Source organism: Limulus polyphemus, unplaced genomic scaffold (genome assembly GCF_000517525.1).
Source record: "Limulus polyphemus unplaced genomic scaffold, Limulus_polyphemus-2.1.2 Scaffold1332, whole genome shotgun sequence".
Taxonomy (NCBI): domain Eukaryota; kingdom Metazoa; phylum Arthropoda; class Merostomata; order Xiphosura; family Limulidae; genus Limulus; species Limulus polyphemus.
Genome location: NW_013666942.1, coordinates 203,506 through 221,486, shown reverse-complemented (window position 1 = coordinate 221,486; position 17,981 = coordinate 203,506). Strand labels below are relative to the sequence as shown.

Here is a 17,981-nt window from a genome sequence, read left to right as displayed (position 1 = left end):
GAAAAGTTGCGTTCTGAGAAATCTGAGTTCATGAAACGTACTTTGGAATCTCAAAGGAATCTCTTCACGAGAATGTTTGCTGAAAATGAATCTGTCATTCGTACAAGTTACAAAATAGTGCATAAGATGTCAGAGCGAGGAAAACCGTTTACTGAAGGCAACTTCATCAAAGAGTGTATGATGGAAGCAGCAAATGACTTGTGTTCTGAGAAAGCCGATTTGTTTGGAAGTATCAGCCTTTCAGCAAGTTCAGTTGTGCGGAGAACAGAAGAACTTTGAGAGAACATGGTGTTACAGATACGCGAGAAAGCTAGGAACTTCTTGTGCTATTATCTGGTATTCAAACAGTTGGTATTCAAGTAATTTATAATATAAATGGCGTTTCGATCACAGCTATTATGTCATGTGCCAGACATCCTAATAAACCCTGGCACTGAACGTAATAGATACAGTGTGGATTGATGTATGATACTACTTCTTTTTCTTCGTTGTTGTTTTTTTTTGTGTGTAAACACGCAATGGAACATGTACCGCAGGTTTATCTTGCATTATCAATACTTTGGTAACAATTAAAATGTTATATCATGACAATGTGAATATAAATTATATTTTGTTTTCATATTCAATGCTAATTCTGGAGGGGTAAGATATGAAAGAAATTTCTTTCATTAAAGAAACCCTTCCACAGATAACAATCAATAAAAACCACATTGTTGTTACTTGTTGTGCTATGAAGGTTTTAATTGGTTAATTACAAATCTACATAATGAGCTATCTACGCCGTGACCACCTCGAGTATCTAACTCTAATTTTTAACGTTGTAAGTCCTCAAGCTTACCGATACATCATTCACAAAATTCAAATTATCTCTTTTAAAAAAATAAATTTGCTCTAATATACCTTTACGTGAAGTGTATTAACAGACATAAAATGTAAAACACAAACAGTGCAAATCAACACTCTTCTAACAGAGCGCAGACTTGTCTTGTGGTAGAGCTCTGAATTTTGGAATTGTCAAGCCGGGTTCGAATCCGTGCAATACTGCAAATAGTGACAGTCAATTTCTTAGCGTGAAAGGTTGGTGTTAAGTGTGCTGCTAACTGACTGTCCCCTGTCTTTCTGGTTATTCATGAATAATTTGAAATAGCATCAAATTACCGGTTCTAAGTTAAAAAGCTTTTGGGAAAAGTGATAATGGTACAATTGTTGTCAAAATTTTCTAGTATAAAATATCTATTTTAAAACATATCTAGACTTATAATCATATATAATATTGATTAAAGATTTTCTATGCAATGGAATATGTCAGGCCTTTTCGTTTATTTATCATTTCCTTTCAAAAGTATTTCACCTTTTATGACTAACTATGGTTGACGTAGAAAAATTATGATGACGAAATATGCACGTGAAGGTGAACATGTCGGTAATGGCTTCGTCAAGTTTGTTTATGTGAAATAGAGTAGTATTATATTGTTGTTCCTAACGGTTATTGGCAATTATGAATGAAAAAAGTGTTATACTGTCAGGTAATACTGATAACAGTACTGTAAGTGGAGCTATGATTATTTCAGCTAAACAAAACAGAAAGGTTTTTGGAGTCAAACCAACTCCGCGGAAAATCGGAAATCAAATTCCTGCTGAAATACTGGAAAACCAAGAATTAAAATCAGCCAAAAAACTTTTACCAGACAATTATAATTTTGAAATTGAAAAGACAATTTGGAGAATTAAACAAGCAGGTGCCAAGTTAGTGGCATTGCAATTTCCCGAAGGACTTCTAATGTTTTCACTAGCAATTTCAGATATTATTGAAAAATTTACCGCAGCAGAAACTATAATTATAGGTGATGTCACATATGGTGCTTGTTGTGTGGATGATTTTTCGGCCAGAGCATTGGGAGCAGACTTTATGGTGCACTATGGACATAGTTGTTTAATACCAGTTGATGTAACAAAAGGAATCAAGATGCTCTATGTTTTTGTTGACATTAGAATAGATACGGTACATTGCATTAATACGATACAACATAATTTGAGCGCACAAACTTCTATTGCATTAATTAGTACAATTCAGTTTGTTTCAACACTTCATGCTGTAGCAGCAGATTTGAGAAGTAAGGGGTATAGTATTAAAATACCACAGAGCAAGCCTTTGTCTCCAGGCGAGATATTAGGATGCACTGCACCTATTGCTAAAGATGTTGATGTGTTGATCTATCTTGGTGATGGAAGGTTCCACTTAGAGGCTGCCATGATTGCAAATCCGTCATTGCAAGCATATAGGTACATAAGTTTAAAAATAAAAGACTGACTTTGTTATTTACTTTAACTGTGATTTATGGTTTATTTATGATATTAGGTATTTAATTTGGAGATTTTATGTAGAATTCGAATCTTAGTAATCGGGTAGCATTATCTAAGGCAAGGGACAATATATTTATATTTAAAAATAATAATTTTCAAACCTAAGAAGCTCTTGTCAAGCCAGTCTGACTTAGAATTATATTTTAATGAGAATTGTATTAGCCAAACAATGCATTTTAATGTAATCCATCTAGAAAATTTACTTATTGTAAGGTTTGAAGATTATCCCTTTAAACTAATACTAGTAATAGGCTTGTATTTACCTCTACTTTAGAGACTTGGAAAAATTTAAATAAATCGGTTATTACTTGTAGTATTACTAATAATGAGGCCTAACCTATTTCAGTAACTACCACATCTAGAGCCTTTTCTTGGTGATTTATTTAGTGTCAGTATATCAGAAATCAAAAGTAACTGGCATTAATACTGTTGGAGAGATGTATTAGTTTATTTAATTTCATATTTTGATCTTTAGCACTTGTTTCACAGTGTAGACAGAAATGATGGTTTTAGATGTGTAGCATGTTCAGGAAAATATGTTTTTAATGAACCATTTAAGAATTTCACAAATCCCAGTGCATTATTCAGATTCTATTACTGGTTGCAAACAGTCATGTGTGTAACTAAATTAGATGGCCCTTGTGCACAGTTAAAAGATTTCAAAAGCACATGCAGTGTTGACTTATTGTACAATAAAAATTAATGCATGTTTTGATGATGTTTTTAATAAATCAAGTGTGCAGTATATCAGTGTTGTATGTGCATTTTTATTCATGTTTATGATGAATTACACAAAATTAACTCTGGTTGCTTTATTAGTATTCTATTTTGTAAAGTTAATAAATTTTCAACATTGTAATTTGCAAGAAGCTAATGAATTTATTTTATAGTAAAACTTCTCTTTTAAAGTTTTGGAGAAGTGCTTAATTGTTTTATTAAGGACTATTTATTGTTTAAGTGTAGACAGAGTTGAGAAGAACTTAACTTGATGGATCGTATTATGGATTTTGAGAAAACATGAGGTATTAGTTAATTATACCAGTATGGCTGTTTGAGATAAGCTTAGTTTCTTTTTATGTTTATAAAAAACTCTGCATTAAGCTGCTAGAATTAGAGGTTTTAGTTGGAAAAGAGACCTGGTTAGTTAAGGATTATGAAAATGATTTTTGAGAAACATTTAAGGTATGGGTCTGTTCAAATAAAAGGAGCAAAAGCAGTTTCATTTGTGAGAAATTGGCTGAAAGCTTGTTAAAGTAAAAATATTACTGAAGTTAACAAAGATACAGAGAGTGTTTGAGTTGATCATTCTAGAAAAAACATGGTGAAAGATGTCGAAATGAATGGGTATTAGTGATCATAATGTCATTAGTTTTATTGTTTTTATTAAAATCACTTGTAACATTAATAATATCTTGATTCCAAAGCTTAAGAAAGCCAACTTTAAGAAATAAAAAGATATTTTGAGAGAGGAGGATTGGTTGGCTAATTAAAATGGAAATATTTAAATGAAGCCTGGGATAATTTTCTTAGTTTGGTCAGGCTAGTAGAAAATAATTGAATTCCAACCAAAAGATCATTCCTGAGCAAATGACTAAGGAACTTAAATTATTAATAATTTGAAGAAGGCCAATTCTGAAGAAAAGTGTTTGATTCCAAACGATGATAACAAGGTTTGAGTAATTAAGTTGGGGGAAGATATGTGTTTCAATACCGAGATATATAAATACATGTCTTTAGTATGCAGAACCTAGAGGGGTTACCTGTTATATGTAAAGAGTGTTGGTATTTGAAGAAGAAAAGGACCCAAGTGGAAAAACTTAAGAATAGGCTATGTTGATCGGAGCGAACTGAGTCATGGATTTTTTCTAGATAAGATTTCAGTTAAAAAGTACAAGGCTATTGTTTTAGAAAGCTATCTTGATCCCATTTGGAGTACGTGTTCACGTTTAGACACCTCATTAAAAGGGAAAATATTGAACTGCTGGAAAGAGTGCAGTGAAGATCTACTATGCTCGGTAAAAGTTGTATAAGAGCTTTAGACTTTTTTGTGCATTTTTGTCTGTGATATTTGATGTAATACCTATTAGAAACCTCTGGTTTCTAGAACGTTAAGGTTGGTAATTACATCTTGAATTGTAGAAATATAAAAATAGGAGGAGTGGAAGCCTAATCCAAGACTTGGTCATATATAGCATTATTTCTCAAAATTTCTAACACTTGGAATATTTTACTTATAGATGTGTATACTGATAGTTTGTATTCTTTACAGCTTTATTGATTAGATATATGGACGTGAACAGTTACTTGTTAGGATATCCCCTAATATATTATTAACAGCCTACTAAGACAATACTGTAATATTAACTGAGCCCTTAAAATTTAAATATTCGTGACTTAACCAGCTGTAAACACAACATACAGAAATGGGCAAAAACAAGTTGAATGAATTGTTGAAGTGGAATTTAGAAATCTATAAGATTGTGTTAGAGGGCTCTGATTTTCTTTCTTTTTTTTTCGAGGTGCTGTATTTTCAGCAGAGTGGAGATCTGAATAATAGGTTCATTCTTAAAATTGGTTTGAACACCTGGTACATGCATATAAAAACTAAAAGATTACAAAGACATAAATTTGTAAAGATTATAAATAACTCATTTGTCTACAAGTAAAGACATGCTATATGTCGTTTGTAAGAATATTTAAGATAAATATATTATGTAACCGTATCTGATCATATTTAAACACGATACCTCACTGATTCATTCTGCACAAGTTTAGTTTGTAGTATGTACTGTTTGTTATCTACATAATCTAACTAATGATAATAGTGTTATAATAGGTACTTCTACCCTATTATCCAAACATTTTAACAAAGTATATAGATATTAGTGTTTTAGATACCAATTTGTATTTACAACAATGCTAGTATTTGAAATTTCCAATACTGTACTAAGTAACATTGTATTGGAAGTGGTTATTTTGTGTAGTTTACGTGGAACTTTTTTGTATATGTACCCAATCTGTTTATATATATATATATATATATATATGTGTAACTTTGCTATTTTCACAATATTTGTTGGGTATAATTATATTATTTCATTTTGATGTATAGCAGATTTCCTGGAAACGAAATACAAATGTTTGCTTATTGTTTGAAAATCTAAAGGTATTTTTGTTTTTACAGATACAATCCTTATGACAAAACATTCACCCGAGAGCTGTATGACTTTGACTCAATGAAGAAAATTAGAAAGGATGCCATACAAATGGCAAGTGGAGCTGGAACCTTTGGTCTCATTCTTGGCACATTAGGTCGGCAAGGGAGTCCCAAGGTACTCCAAAATCTACAAGAAAAACTGAAACAAAGTACCAAAGAAAGTGTGATCATTCTGTTATCTGAAATATTTCCTGACAAGTTAAAATTATTTGAAGGAATCGAAGCCTGGGTCCAGGTTGCGTGTCCAAGATTGTCTATTGATTGGGGGTCAGCATTTAATAGACCTTTGTTGACTCCCTACGAAGCAAATGTTGCAATGAATAATGTTGAATGGAAGGACAATTATCCCATGGATTTCTATGCAACGGGGAGCTTGGGGCCATGGACGCCGAATCACAAACTGTCAGCAAGTACAAAAAACGAAAGCTGTGGCAAATGTGCTAGTTGCGAATGTAAAGAGAAAAAAAAGGAATAAAATTACCATTACCTTTACGAATTAAAACCTTAATTTAATTCTACTAAAGTATTTAATCTTAAAAAAACGTTTTTGTTCGGTTCCGGATTCACAAACAATGATACATATTAATTAGTTTTTCACTGTGTAATATAAGAGAAACATCCTGACCATCAAAACTACAGAAATAATTTAAGACTGTTAATATTGCTGCGTAAAAAGCAGTACTGTTTTTCCTAGAAATTAAGCACTGTGTCTGGCTATACTTGAAAAATAACTTGTAGTGCTTTTAAACTTGTTGGTATATTTCAAAAAATGACAACTGAGACAAGATTGTGTGGCATTAATAAATAAAGAATAACCTGAGTGAGCAGTTATTTGAATATCAGATCACATAACTCATCCTCAGAATTCTAATTTGAAAAAAGGAGGAGGGTTAATTGACATGATTTTTGAACTAAATCTTTACAATTGTCCTAACGATAACTAGAAATCCTTCATATAATTAAAATTATTGCAATGAAAGATGTTCTGTAAATATCTCTATCAAAATATTAGTACAAGATTCCTCGGGACCATTCTTGGTGCACAGATTTTTTAACATACAACGTAAATTTCAGAATGCTCTTGTTGTTTGTAATGACCATACTTTTTATTGAAATAAAACTATACAAATTTTAAAGTCGTAACAAATCTTCGAAATAACAAATCCTTGCATATAACTGATTTTGCCTTGTCATAACTAGAGTATTTTAGACACACAAAGACCAAGTTGATGTACTTCTTTTTCTTTCTTTTTTTTTAATAACTGCATTTATATTTAATTCTTTCAACTCTTAATCTGCGTAGGTTGTGAAGATTGATCTGTTTACAAGTTGTAACTGTTACTGCTACCAAGAATTTATACAACTTCATTATTGTACTTGGATTTAATGTGAATGCAACATACAAAATTTCAGAGTCAAAATAAATCTGTGAAAATATTTCATATGTTTACTAGTTTCAGACATCCAATGTGACTATCGTGGTAATTTTAATACTTTTTGTAGTGTAATTGTTCATATATTAGTAAGATATGTACTAACCAAAGAATGGACACTTGTTTGTAAATATCCCTGTGTACAAAAATTCTTGATCAATTTTAAGTCATTTTTTTTTAAACATTTTAATGGTTATATAGAAGTTGCATATATTTACTGTAAATGGTAATTTACAATTACCAAACAAAATCATTTAAAAAAATGTATGTAGTAGTCACTTCTCAAGGATGCAGTTTGGTTAAGTAATGTAAACAAATTCTTTTGGGATGTATGATCTATGGTATATACTTTTTCCCTTATATCTGCACAGATAGTTGCATTGTATACACACATAATGCATCTTGGGAATCTAAAAGAGTTACATGTTGTATAGATCACATGATGACCTCCCACATCTCACTATCAGCTTTCATAGAAAGTTTGGAATAAATCCTTGTCCTTCTGCAATGTTTGGTACTTTATTTCTGCATCTTTTTGCATCACTGTTTAGTCAAAATGAGCTTGAGAGAGAAAAAAAGAAGAATCATAATAGAAAAACAAAAACAGGCTTAACTATCCTTTTACTTGTACAAGAAGCTTCTCTCCTAATTATCCCCAGGATTTATCCCAAACAAGTTTTGAATATGGATACCAGTAAAGTATGTATACCACAACAAATAAATTACATAACTGGGAGCAGTAGGCCAAAAAATATTGTGCATGTCATCTTTGATTGCCAACAAAAGATGAATAAACATGGCCTCACAAAATAAACTAAGAAACAAATAAAAAAAACCTAGTTAAGTGCATTAGAAACTGTGTAGCAAAACTGAAACTTTTAAACAAGTTACTTTTGCACAAGCTAAGATGAAGGGGTTAATTAATAGTACGTCCGTGAATGTGTATTAATATCATGTTCTAATCAACAGGAGCAGCAACAAACAAAGAACAGATCAGGTGTTAATAATGATTATATGGCAGCCCCCTATACAACATACTGAACAGTGCCAGTCCACATCTTAAAACTATCAGGTTAAACAGCACGGTCAATGTGGATGTAATAGTATGGAGGGGAGGACAATGCTACTTTAAATTACTTCTAATAATGTTATTTAAATAAATTTACACTGTTTGTGTTCTGTTTTTGATAGGATTAGACAAGGTGCAACATTTACTTACACTTGTGTTTGAATACTGAACTGAACATATAAAGAGGCATGTTAATGTAACTAAGCTGATCTCTTATAATGAGTAAAACTTGCAACTTGGAAGACCTGGTTTATCATATTAGCATTCTTCTTAAGTTTGCAGTTAGTAAGTCCTTTAAATTTTACTTTATAATTAGTTATTACAGGATAAACCTGTCAACTTAATTTTAGCTCTGCTTGGAGAATGTGATAATAGAAAGCCATTTGATTTAAAACTCACACACACACATGCCAATAGATTGTAACAAAATAAACTGAAGCAATTTCCAATTAATAGTTTTATTCATTCAACATTATTATAAAAAACATAAACCTGAAATACTAAGGAATTTAAACCTTTCAAAATATTTATTATAATTCTTGAATTTATAATAATAATAAAAAAAAAAACTGTAGTTTTATCACGCCAAAAGGTTAACTGAAAAAATAAGGTAGTGATGCGGATGACAGATAAAACGGGACCAAAGTTTTTTTTCTACAAATCTATCTTTCTTAATATTTGAGTCTTATTATTGAGCAAAACAGCATAATGAAAAGGATTCTTCTCAAAGTTCAGCGTTTGCCATTATACACTATAATCAAATATTAACAGGAGGAAATATCCAAATAGTAGAATAAATGTAATCACCATTACTTACAACTATGTACATGCGACTTTCTTTCAAAAAACAAATTATTAAAACCACCAAGAGATTTTTGGTGTTTCACCACATAACTTTTTGTACTAGTACAGTGTATAAAAATAAGTCATGTCATCTGTAACACATCTCGTCTTCCTCACTCTAATAAAGCTCATGTCATTTTGCACAAAACTGTGAAAGTGAACATACCAGATGTTTTTCAAGTCACTTCTGATGTTTTGTCAATGGCATTCAGGAAAACAGTGAACACAATATTGTAAAACTGTTTTTAGATCAATTTGATCATGCAGTATACAGTCTCTGGAGTTTAAAACCATCACCAATAAATAATATTTAACACCTATTACAAAAATACCCTATTTATGAACAGTCGGATCTATGTATTTTGACCACGATGTCATCAAAACACACCACAAGACTGTATGTTTTGTCTACTGCACATTCAAACTGGTCTACTCGTTGAGTTTTACAACATTGTACCTATCTGTTTCTCAAACACAGTCATCCAATTAGTGGAAGCGACTTTTTGAAACTCCCAGAATACTAAGTAATCTAGTTTAGTTTTATTTGTTAAAAAAACCCTTTTAGATAGAATAACTAATAAAACATTTTTACTCTAGGACCGTCAAATGATAACGCACATAAAAACTTACTAGTTATGGCTATCGGTGTAAAACTTGAGTTCCAAGTAAAATTATGTACTAAAGAAACTTCAACACCTCTACTGGAATAAGAGCAAGTACAAACATTTCCTTTAGGGTTGAAACTTCAACACCTCTACTGGAATAAGAGCAAGTACAAACATTTCCTTCAAGGTTGAAACTTAATTAAATTTCAGACTAACTTTTCTTGTAATGTTCAGATTTTTCAAAATCATAAAAATAACTAAAAATGTCATGGTTTTGTAAACAACCAAACCATATACAATTAGCTAGCTATCAAAAATAAATAAAACAGTGCAATTAAGCAGGAGCTTTTTTTAATCGTTTTCCTGAAGCCTAAAATTGGTCAGCTTAAATACATAAAAGTCAAGGTAAAATAGCAAAATTAGAGAATTAGTCACGTACGTTTTTTGTCTACATTCATACATTTTTCTGCCATTTTAATTATGTAGGAATTTAAAAATAATGAAATATGTGCAATAAATTCTTTAGAGCGAAATTTAGGTTTCAACTCAATTTCAATGCCCAACATTTCATTCTCAATTTTCTCTCTTGTGCGACAAACAAAATCAATTATTGGTTTACTTGGTTTTGAAGTAGACTTGCTAATTATCTGTTGCGATATATAATGTTCTAATTCCAAAGGATCATTAATATCAGTAGGGACAAATTCAGCTTTATGTTTCTTTCTAGCATCCCACGTACGATAAAATACTTTACAGAATATTTTTAGAAGTGTTTTTCTGGAATCTGTAGGGATATTCTCCCTTGAGGTCGATGCCAGGGGCTCCTTGTCAGTCTGTTCTTTAGACACTGAGCTCTCAGAAGTAATTGCAGGTCCTGAAGTTATTTTATTACTTGTTTCTTGAGTCTCTTCATTACTTTGTTCACTATCTCCTTCAACCCAATCTTCATCTACTTGCATGTCAGATGAACCAAAAATCAACTCCTCAAATTGATCCCACTCTGTGGTTTCAGCAGTGCTATCACTTGCATTGCGTTGTTCAAAATGTTCGTCTGATTCTTTGAGACGGCAACGTTCCAGTTCTTTTTTTGGTTCAACATCGTGCGTCACACACAGGCGTTTAGATGAATGCTCATCTGATTCCGTGTTCACCTGGTGTCTTTTATCACGAGACTCGTGTTTTTCAGAAGACTGCTTAGTTTTCTTTTTCAGCCAACGTGTCCTCATGTAGTCACGAACCTTACATTCAAACATTAATCCTTTCTGTAAGATATCCAAGATAATGTACGATGTCTTGTACATCCACAACCTCCTTAAGTTCCAGTCCGAAAGATTTCCTGGGGGTAGGCTGTTAAAACAAAAGTTCGTTTTGTGTGGTTGGAACTGAATTCTAAATATTATTGTACCTAAAGTATCTTCAATATTGAACTGAGGGACTGGCTCCAGTGATTTTGTTTTGTACGTGTACTTCTCTGGATCAAAAAGTATTGGAATCCCCCATAGCTTGGAAGCACCATTGCAGTTGCTAGTAAAACATTGGGAGTCACAGAAAGTTTGTGCTTGCTTCATTTTATGTACAAGTTTATTTAACGAATCTTCAATAACTGTTGCTGCAATATTGTCGTTCAAGTCAAATGGGTCTTGAATAGATATTGGTGCTACCTATTAAGATAAAATACTAATTTATTTTTAAAATACTCTTTATGTCCTTTTCATTACAAACAAACAATTACTGAATAGGTGTACAGTACTAAGTGATAAGTGCTTTAACAAAATTATCATCCATTTATTTTAAAATATTCCACTAACATTCAAGAAAAAAAAAATTTCAAGTGTGTGTAGTTTTCGTAAAACAAGGATATACAACCAAAAGATGACATACACATATACTACTACTAGGCCTGCAGGAAAGAATGAGAAGAACAGTGAGAGACATCTTTAAATATGGTTTCTCTCAGGCTTCCAAAAAGCTCCAGCAAATAAAAAATGTATTCTTAAATGTTCATGTGTTTTTAATTCTGTGTGGATACAACAGACTTGCAGACTAACCCAAACTTCTCATACTCTCTGGAAAACACTACTCCATCCAGAAAATTTAAAGTGCTTTTCATTAATTTTTCCTAAGCATTTATGAAACATTAAATCACTTTAGAAGGAAACATGCAATCAAATAATCTATGTTGAGGTTTAATACAGGTGCATGAATGATACTGTTTGTTTCATTGCATTGTAACCAATCTAGACTTTACAATTTTTTGTACATACAGCTTGAAAATACAAGGAATTTTACAGTAAAATACTTCTTTTTTGGTTTTAAAGCTGGTCAAATGAAGCTGTGGCCTCAAACTATTAATCAGTATTGATCATATTTGAGATTTTACCATAACAAGTTCAAATAAATCAACTAAAACCAGTAATTGTTATTTCAAAAATGTGAAATTAATGTACACTCTACAAAACTGATATTTCTACCTTGGCAATTATTAACAAAAAGTCCGAAAGATAGTAAAAAGTATAATAATACATCAACAACGATATATGTATTATAACCAGTGTAAAAAGAGACCTTTTGCCCAACACCAGGGCTTTTCAGGCCAGCTAGGATACCACCAACATGACTAAATCATTTATTTATCGTGAATCTTTATCTAGGAAATCAATAGGGATGGTAGCAACAAAATGTCTTCAATACTGGTAAAAGTGTATCACACACAATCTTGAAACAGTTGACTTAACTAACAATAAATTAACAGTCAGTTGATGACACAGTAGCACTTTTCTTATCACCAAGAACAACAGTCAGTATGTTCTCATTGCTCTAACAGATAAAAAGAAAACTGACAAATAATTATAAGAAAGGCCTTATGACACAGAACAATATAATTATAGTTATTAGCTTTGAAGTTGTAAATGTAAAACCTTACAATAAGAAGAATTCAACATTGTCTAATACAATTCAGATGACAAAAAAAAAAAAAGGTTAAAAGAATATTTATTACTTACCACGAAATGAACCAAGTTTGGAAAGATCATGGAAAACTTTTGTTTATCAAATACTTGGCCAAACCTAGGAGATATCACCCATTTTTTGAAGTCAAAGGTGCTATAAAAGTCAAAAAAACTCTTCAGCAAGTCCTCTGGAGAAAAAAAAAAGAGAGAAAATTACCAGATCTTCGAATAAAATCTTTACAAAACAAGAAGGACAGTTTCTCAATCAGCATTCCCTAGCTTATAGAAGTAAGCTCTTCTTAAAGCTTTGTACATTCTACACTAAAATAATAATAAAAAAAAAATTATTCAGTTTCCCAAATACTAAAAAATAAACCTTATCTTATAGTAAGTGAGTTCAAAGTTTTCAACTTTCAGTCAGCTAGTAAATATCAGATACATTTCATATACAGTGCTGATAGCATAGATACCAAATTTACAGTACAGGGGGTCCTCGTTATTCGTCATCACTATATACATTGTTTTGCACTTATGTCGCCAACTTTTTGAGGAACATAACGTAAACTTTCCCCCACACACATACGTCGTTCATAGTTTTTTTTACTTGGTTAAGTTTAACTCTCTTAACATGGGCTCGGTCAATTTGACCGACTACGTGCCCTCTTTGTACTCATTTAAAGTCTTTATACATTTAATACTTCTAACTTTCAACATAGAGTGTACATGTAATACAGTAAATAATTTTTATTTAATTACATAATGCACCAAAGAATATAGACTAATAACAAGCAAGTAGGAAAGCAGACAATCCTGGACTCTATTTTAAAAAACACACCCAAGGAACCCAAAGCAGGCCCTTTTGGCATTCAAGTGAAGGAATATCCTGAGCCTACACCTACAGACAGCAGATGTCAGTGATGTTGATGATCTTGCAGCTACACCTCCATTCTTATTCTCCACCTAGTCCTCTCCCAACACCTTCTTCAATCAAGCACAACACGTGCACTCCTCAAGATAAGAACATAAAAATTAATGGTTAAGGTAAAAAAAATTAAAATTCTGTTTAATATTCTGTGATTTTTACACTCAAAATGGTTCTGTTTAAGTCATTGCTTAAAAATGTCACAAATATGTTTTCTATAAAAAAAAAAGAAATTTTTTTTAAAGTTCACAGGGCTGCTTCAAAATGCTCCTAAGAATAGTTTTCAATAAAGTGTTTGGTAAATATAAATGCTGTTTAAAGGTACTTGACCTCACAATTAGTTATAAATATGTGTACATTATGTGCTGTACAGTATAGTACAGGTACTGTACATGTACATTGTGCTTTTTGGTTACTAGGTATAAAACACAACGTTTTCTCAAGTTATGTTTTTTTTTACAAGAAAAATTACTTTTTTTGCATCACATGGACAATGTTTACACTCTTACAGTCCCTATCCCCCCCATTTCCAATTATTCTTATGGGGGGCAATTCCCTGTTGTACGTTGTTCAGTTATAAGTTGCAACTTTCCAGTCCCTAATTCTGACATATAACGAGAATCCCCTGTATGTATGCAAGTTGTAGAAAAGATAAAACCTTTGACTTTCTGAAACTTAGGCCTAATTTAAAAATTCAAAGTTTTAAGACAAATATCTGGAAAAACTGAAGAAATGTTACCTACAATATATATTTTATAAAAGGTTTTTAAGTATTCCTTGCTGCTTTAAATCAATAATATTAAAAGAGATTAAGAAATAAAACCTCTAGATTAACCTTTCTTAGTTAAGTGCCTTAAAGCTATTGTGATTTTATTTAATATTTCAGGGTAATAAGTACATTATCAGTTTGTCAAACACTATGTGAAAGAACTTTTCAAACAGCTAGAATTTGACCACAGAAAGAAATATAAAACTAGTGTGATCCACTTCATATGGTAGGACTAAAAATTTGGCAAACTTTGTAGTAATAGCAAATGGTTAATTATTATCTGCATTACGAAATCCAAATCTATCTAGAAATAATCTGGAAAATATTACAATCCAGGTCTAATACTTCACTCTAAGATTGTATTAAAGTTAAAATTAATCCATATTGTTTGTTTGGTGTTACGAATAATGTTACACAGTAACAAGTTAATATTTTTTATCTATTTTTTACAAGTGGTTTATGGTTACAAGCTTCTAAAGATATTTCCGAAAAACATAACATTTGTTCTTTATTCTTTGTAGTCACAAGTTTCAAACTTTTGATAAGCACAGTTTTATAGTTTGAATTAACTTGTTTCCAACTGTTTGAAAGACCAGTGCTAAGATTTGTTCTGAATTCTGCACAAACTACTTTAGGGCTATCTGCACTAGCTGTCCTTAATTCAGCAGTGATAAACTAGAAGGAATGTAGTCAATCAATATCACCCACTGCCAAAAAATAGTAGGACTGACCATCACATTATAATGTCCTCACAGCTGAAAGGGGCAAGAGTTGAAGTCATGAAACTGTTAATATACAGTGAAACTGCTGTAGATGGAATGGTAATTATTACAGAGAAAATATTGTAAGTGTTTGTACTTCTCAATACATCTGCGAGCAATCTGGCAATCATGAAAGAAACCAGTGAAAAGCCCAGTTCAAATTATATAGTATTACACAAAGCCAAAAAAAAACAATGTTCCTGTGGCTAGAAAATAATCTATCAAGTTTACATATAGTGATAAATTATTGCTTTTAAGATTTTAGCCTACTACTAAAATAATTGTACTAAGTAATAGTTTCTTTACTAAAGAAGATAAACAAGACTGAAAGGTAATAGTATTTCCTCCTCCTACCTGCTGGTCACTGTTATTTTGTGTACCAATTGAAGTTCAGAACTTAAAGCAAAAATCAATGTTTACATATAGTGATAAATTATTGCTTTTAAGATTTTAGCCTACTACTAAAATAATTGTACTAAGTAATAGTTTCTTTACTAAAGAAGATAAACAAGACTAAAAGGTAATAGTATTTCCCCCTCCTACCTGCTGGTCACTGTTCTTTTGTGTACCAATTGAAGTTCAGAACTTAAAGCAAAAATCAATGTTTTATGGCTTTCTCAAGCCTAAAATCTTCTAGATTAGAAAGCACGCAGCTTTTACTAAACCAACTCCTTCATATTTAGACTATCATTTAAAATACAGGTATTCCAAAACTTACCTTCCCTATTTTAAACTTTAATAAAACCATTATTACTATGCATAAATAACCAAATCCTTGTCAACGTACCAATTGGAACATAGAGTTTATGATCCAATCAAAATTAATGTAATATGTACATTTGTACTCATTAATTACAACTTTTGACTTATTAATTATACACACAGTTATAAAATATATATAAAGAAAAATTATATAGCTCTGGTAATAATTAAATTTGCACAATAAAAAAAGTGTATGGAAGCTGCCAAAACGTTTGAAGATGATGATGCAACACTGAATACCTACCATTAAACATATTAATAAATGCTTCTTTAAAAATCAATTCATTGGTAATTAATTAACAAAAATTTGATATTATCATAAACCCCATAGCCAAGTTTCTTAGCTTATAAAGCTTCAGTTATTTATGCTTAGGAATAAAAGTATTATTAAAGTTCAAAATTGGGAAGTTATTTCTGGAACACATCATATTTTTATTTTTTTTTATATAATTACATTTCTACAAACATGAAAGTTAAAAGTTACATTAAACTCAATATACGTAATAGAAATTGCGTCTTGATTTTTGGCAAAGTTCACTTCAAACTCATCACTCACCTCCATTCAATTCATTAGCTGATGGACCGAGTTTGGAAGAATCATTACAAAATGTACAGTCTATGCCATCCACTTCTTTTGTATCATCTATACAAAATAATTATTTAACTTCCTATATTAATAAAATACTTCACTCTTCCTGTGGTAATGACAAAATTAACAGAAACCGATTATAAGCTTTTGAATTCAATACATAAAAACACAATAAAATGCATAATGTCTATGTCAATAAAGAAGAATTTCATTGAAAGTCCTAGAAACCTGACTACTTGTTAAGTATTTAGCAAATGTATAGATACATATTAAGGAAAGTTTTGTTAAGATCCTGGCTGTAAGATGCATAAATTACAACCAATTTGGATAAGTAAACATTACCAGTTTTTAATTCTGCTTTACCTTTACATCAAACTAGTTAAATTTTCACCAGAAAAACACTTAAACACTTTTAGTGAACATCAAAAAGAATCTTACAACTAAAAAAGAAATTAAAAATTTCTCACAACAGGTGACTTTGAGGTGCCATCCTCAGATAAGCTTGCTACTATTAAACATTTCAACTGGGTCAATGTTTAACATTTTATACGCATTCAACTTATGTGTATCTCAATCTAACTCTTTATTGCCAATTTAGAAACTTTATTAGGGACTTAGGGATTTAAAGATTGGAGCCTCAGACTTTTCGTATGAGAAGATATTAAATATTGTAGGTTTTTTTAAGGTAACCATAGGATTTCAGAGAGAGAAAAAAAAACCTTATGATGTCGTGTCACTCTTCACCGAAGTCCCCGCCAATGAAGCTTGCAATATTGCACTCAACCTCTACATTAATAACCCCAACAAGTTAATGCACATCCCTAGCATACTTTTTGCTTCTCTCTTAGAATTTACAACGACTAAAACCAACTTCATTTTCAACAACGAACATTTCCTTCAAATAGATGGTTTATGTATGGGCAATCCTGTTTCACCCGTTCTTGCCAATATATTCATGACCCAGATCGAAACACAAGCCATACATTCTGCAGTTCATCCCCCACTATACTGGTACAGATATGTCGATGACACTTTTGCTGGTTTCACTTCTACAGAACACACACTAACTTTCTTTAAACACAGAAATTCCATTCATCCCAACATCAAATTTACCATAAAACACGAAAACAATAAACGGTTATCTTTTCTTAACCTCAAAATTATTAGATCTGACACACAGTTTAAAACCAAAATTCACCACAAAAATACAAACACTGGTCTCTACATCCCCTAGAATTCTGCTCATGACACCACACAAAAAATCAATACACTTAAAAACCTCATAAACACAGCCACAAGACTCTGTTCAACAGACTACATAAATAAAGAAATTAACCACTTAAAGCATTCCTTTATTCACACCAATAAATTCACACCAGATATAGTTGAAAAGCTCTCCTACATTCTCCACAATAAAACTCAACTCACAAACAAAATTGACACTAACAAACCCAACAACAGTACATTACACTACAGTTTACCTTTTGTCCCTGAAACCAGCTCAAGAATAATCCACACTTGGACTAAACTAGCCATTAAACACAATATTCTTGTCAACATCAAATTCTCACAAAAACCTGGCCCTAAATTAAAATCGTTTCTAAACAAAAATTATATAGAATCACACAATACCAACGTCATTTACAAAATAACATGCAATAACTGCCCAGAATTCTACATCGGAGAAACAGGAAGAATA

At 31.4% G+C, this 17,981-nt stretch overlaps 2 protein-coding genes across 2 annotated transcripts in view; one reads left to right on the top strand and one right to left on the bottom strand.

Moving 5' to 3' along the window:
• The first annotated feature begins 1,405 nt into the window (after positions 1 to 1,405).
• Positions 1,406 to 6,199, top strand: LOC106463137 (2-(3-amino-3-carboxypropyl)histidine synthase subunit 1-like). The gene is made up of 2 exons (XM_013923115.2): positions 1,406 to 2,283; positions 5,549 to 6,199. Exons 1-2 carry the CDS (start codon positions 1,499 to 1,501, stop codon positions 6,054 to 6,056), a joined length of 1,293 nt encoding a protein of 430 aa, XP_013778569.1. The 5' UTR covers positions 1,406 to 1,498; the 3' UTR covers positions 6,057 to 6,199.
• A 2,332-nt stretch (positions 6,200 to 8,531) lies between these two features.
• Positions 8,532 to 17,981, bottom strand: part of LOC106463133 (speckle targeted PIP5K1A-regulated poly(A) polymerase-like) — a 25,355-nt gene continuing 15,905 nt past the window's right edge. The window contains exons 8-11 of the mRNA XM_022390562.1: positions 16,250 to 16,336; positions 12,534 to 12,667; positions 9,895 to 11,192; positions 8,532 to 9,711 (exon numbers count right to left, since the gene is read on the bottom strand). Coding sequence (XP_022246270.1) covers positions 9,963 to 11,192; positions 12,534 to 12,667; positions 16,250 to 16,336 — 1,451 coding nt within the window. The 3' untranslated portion in view covers positions 8,532 to 9,711; positions 9,895 to 9,962. The remainder of the gene's footprint in view (positions 9,712 to 9,894; positions 11,193 to 12,533; positions 12,668 to 16,249; positions 16,337 to 17,981) is intronic.

Coding starts and splice junctions, on each gene's coding strand:
- LOC106463137 (XM_013923115.2), top strand. CDS start 1,499: ATGAATGAAAAAAGTGTTATACTGTCAGGTAATACTGATAACAGTACT. Junction 2,284..5,548: donor CCGTCATTGCAAGCATATAG/GTACATAAGTTT, acceptor TTGTTTTTACAG/ATACAATCCTTATGACAAAA.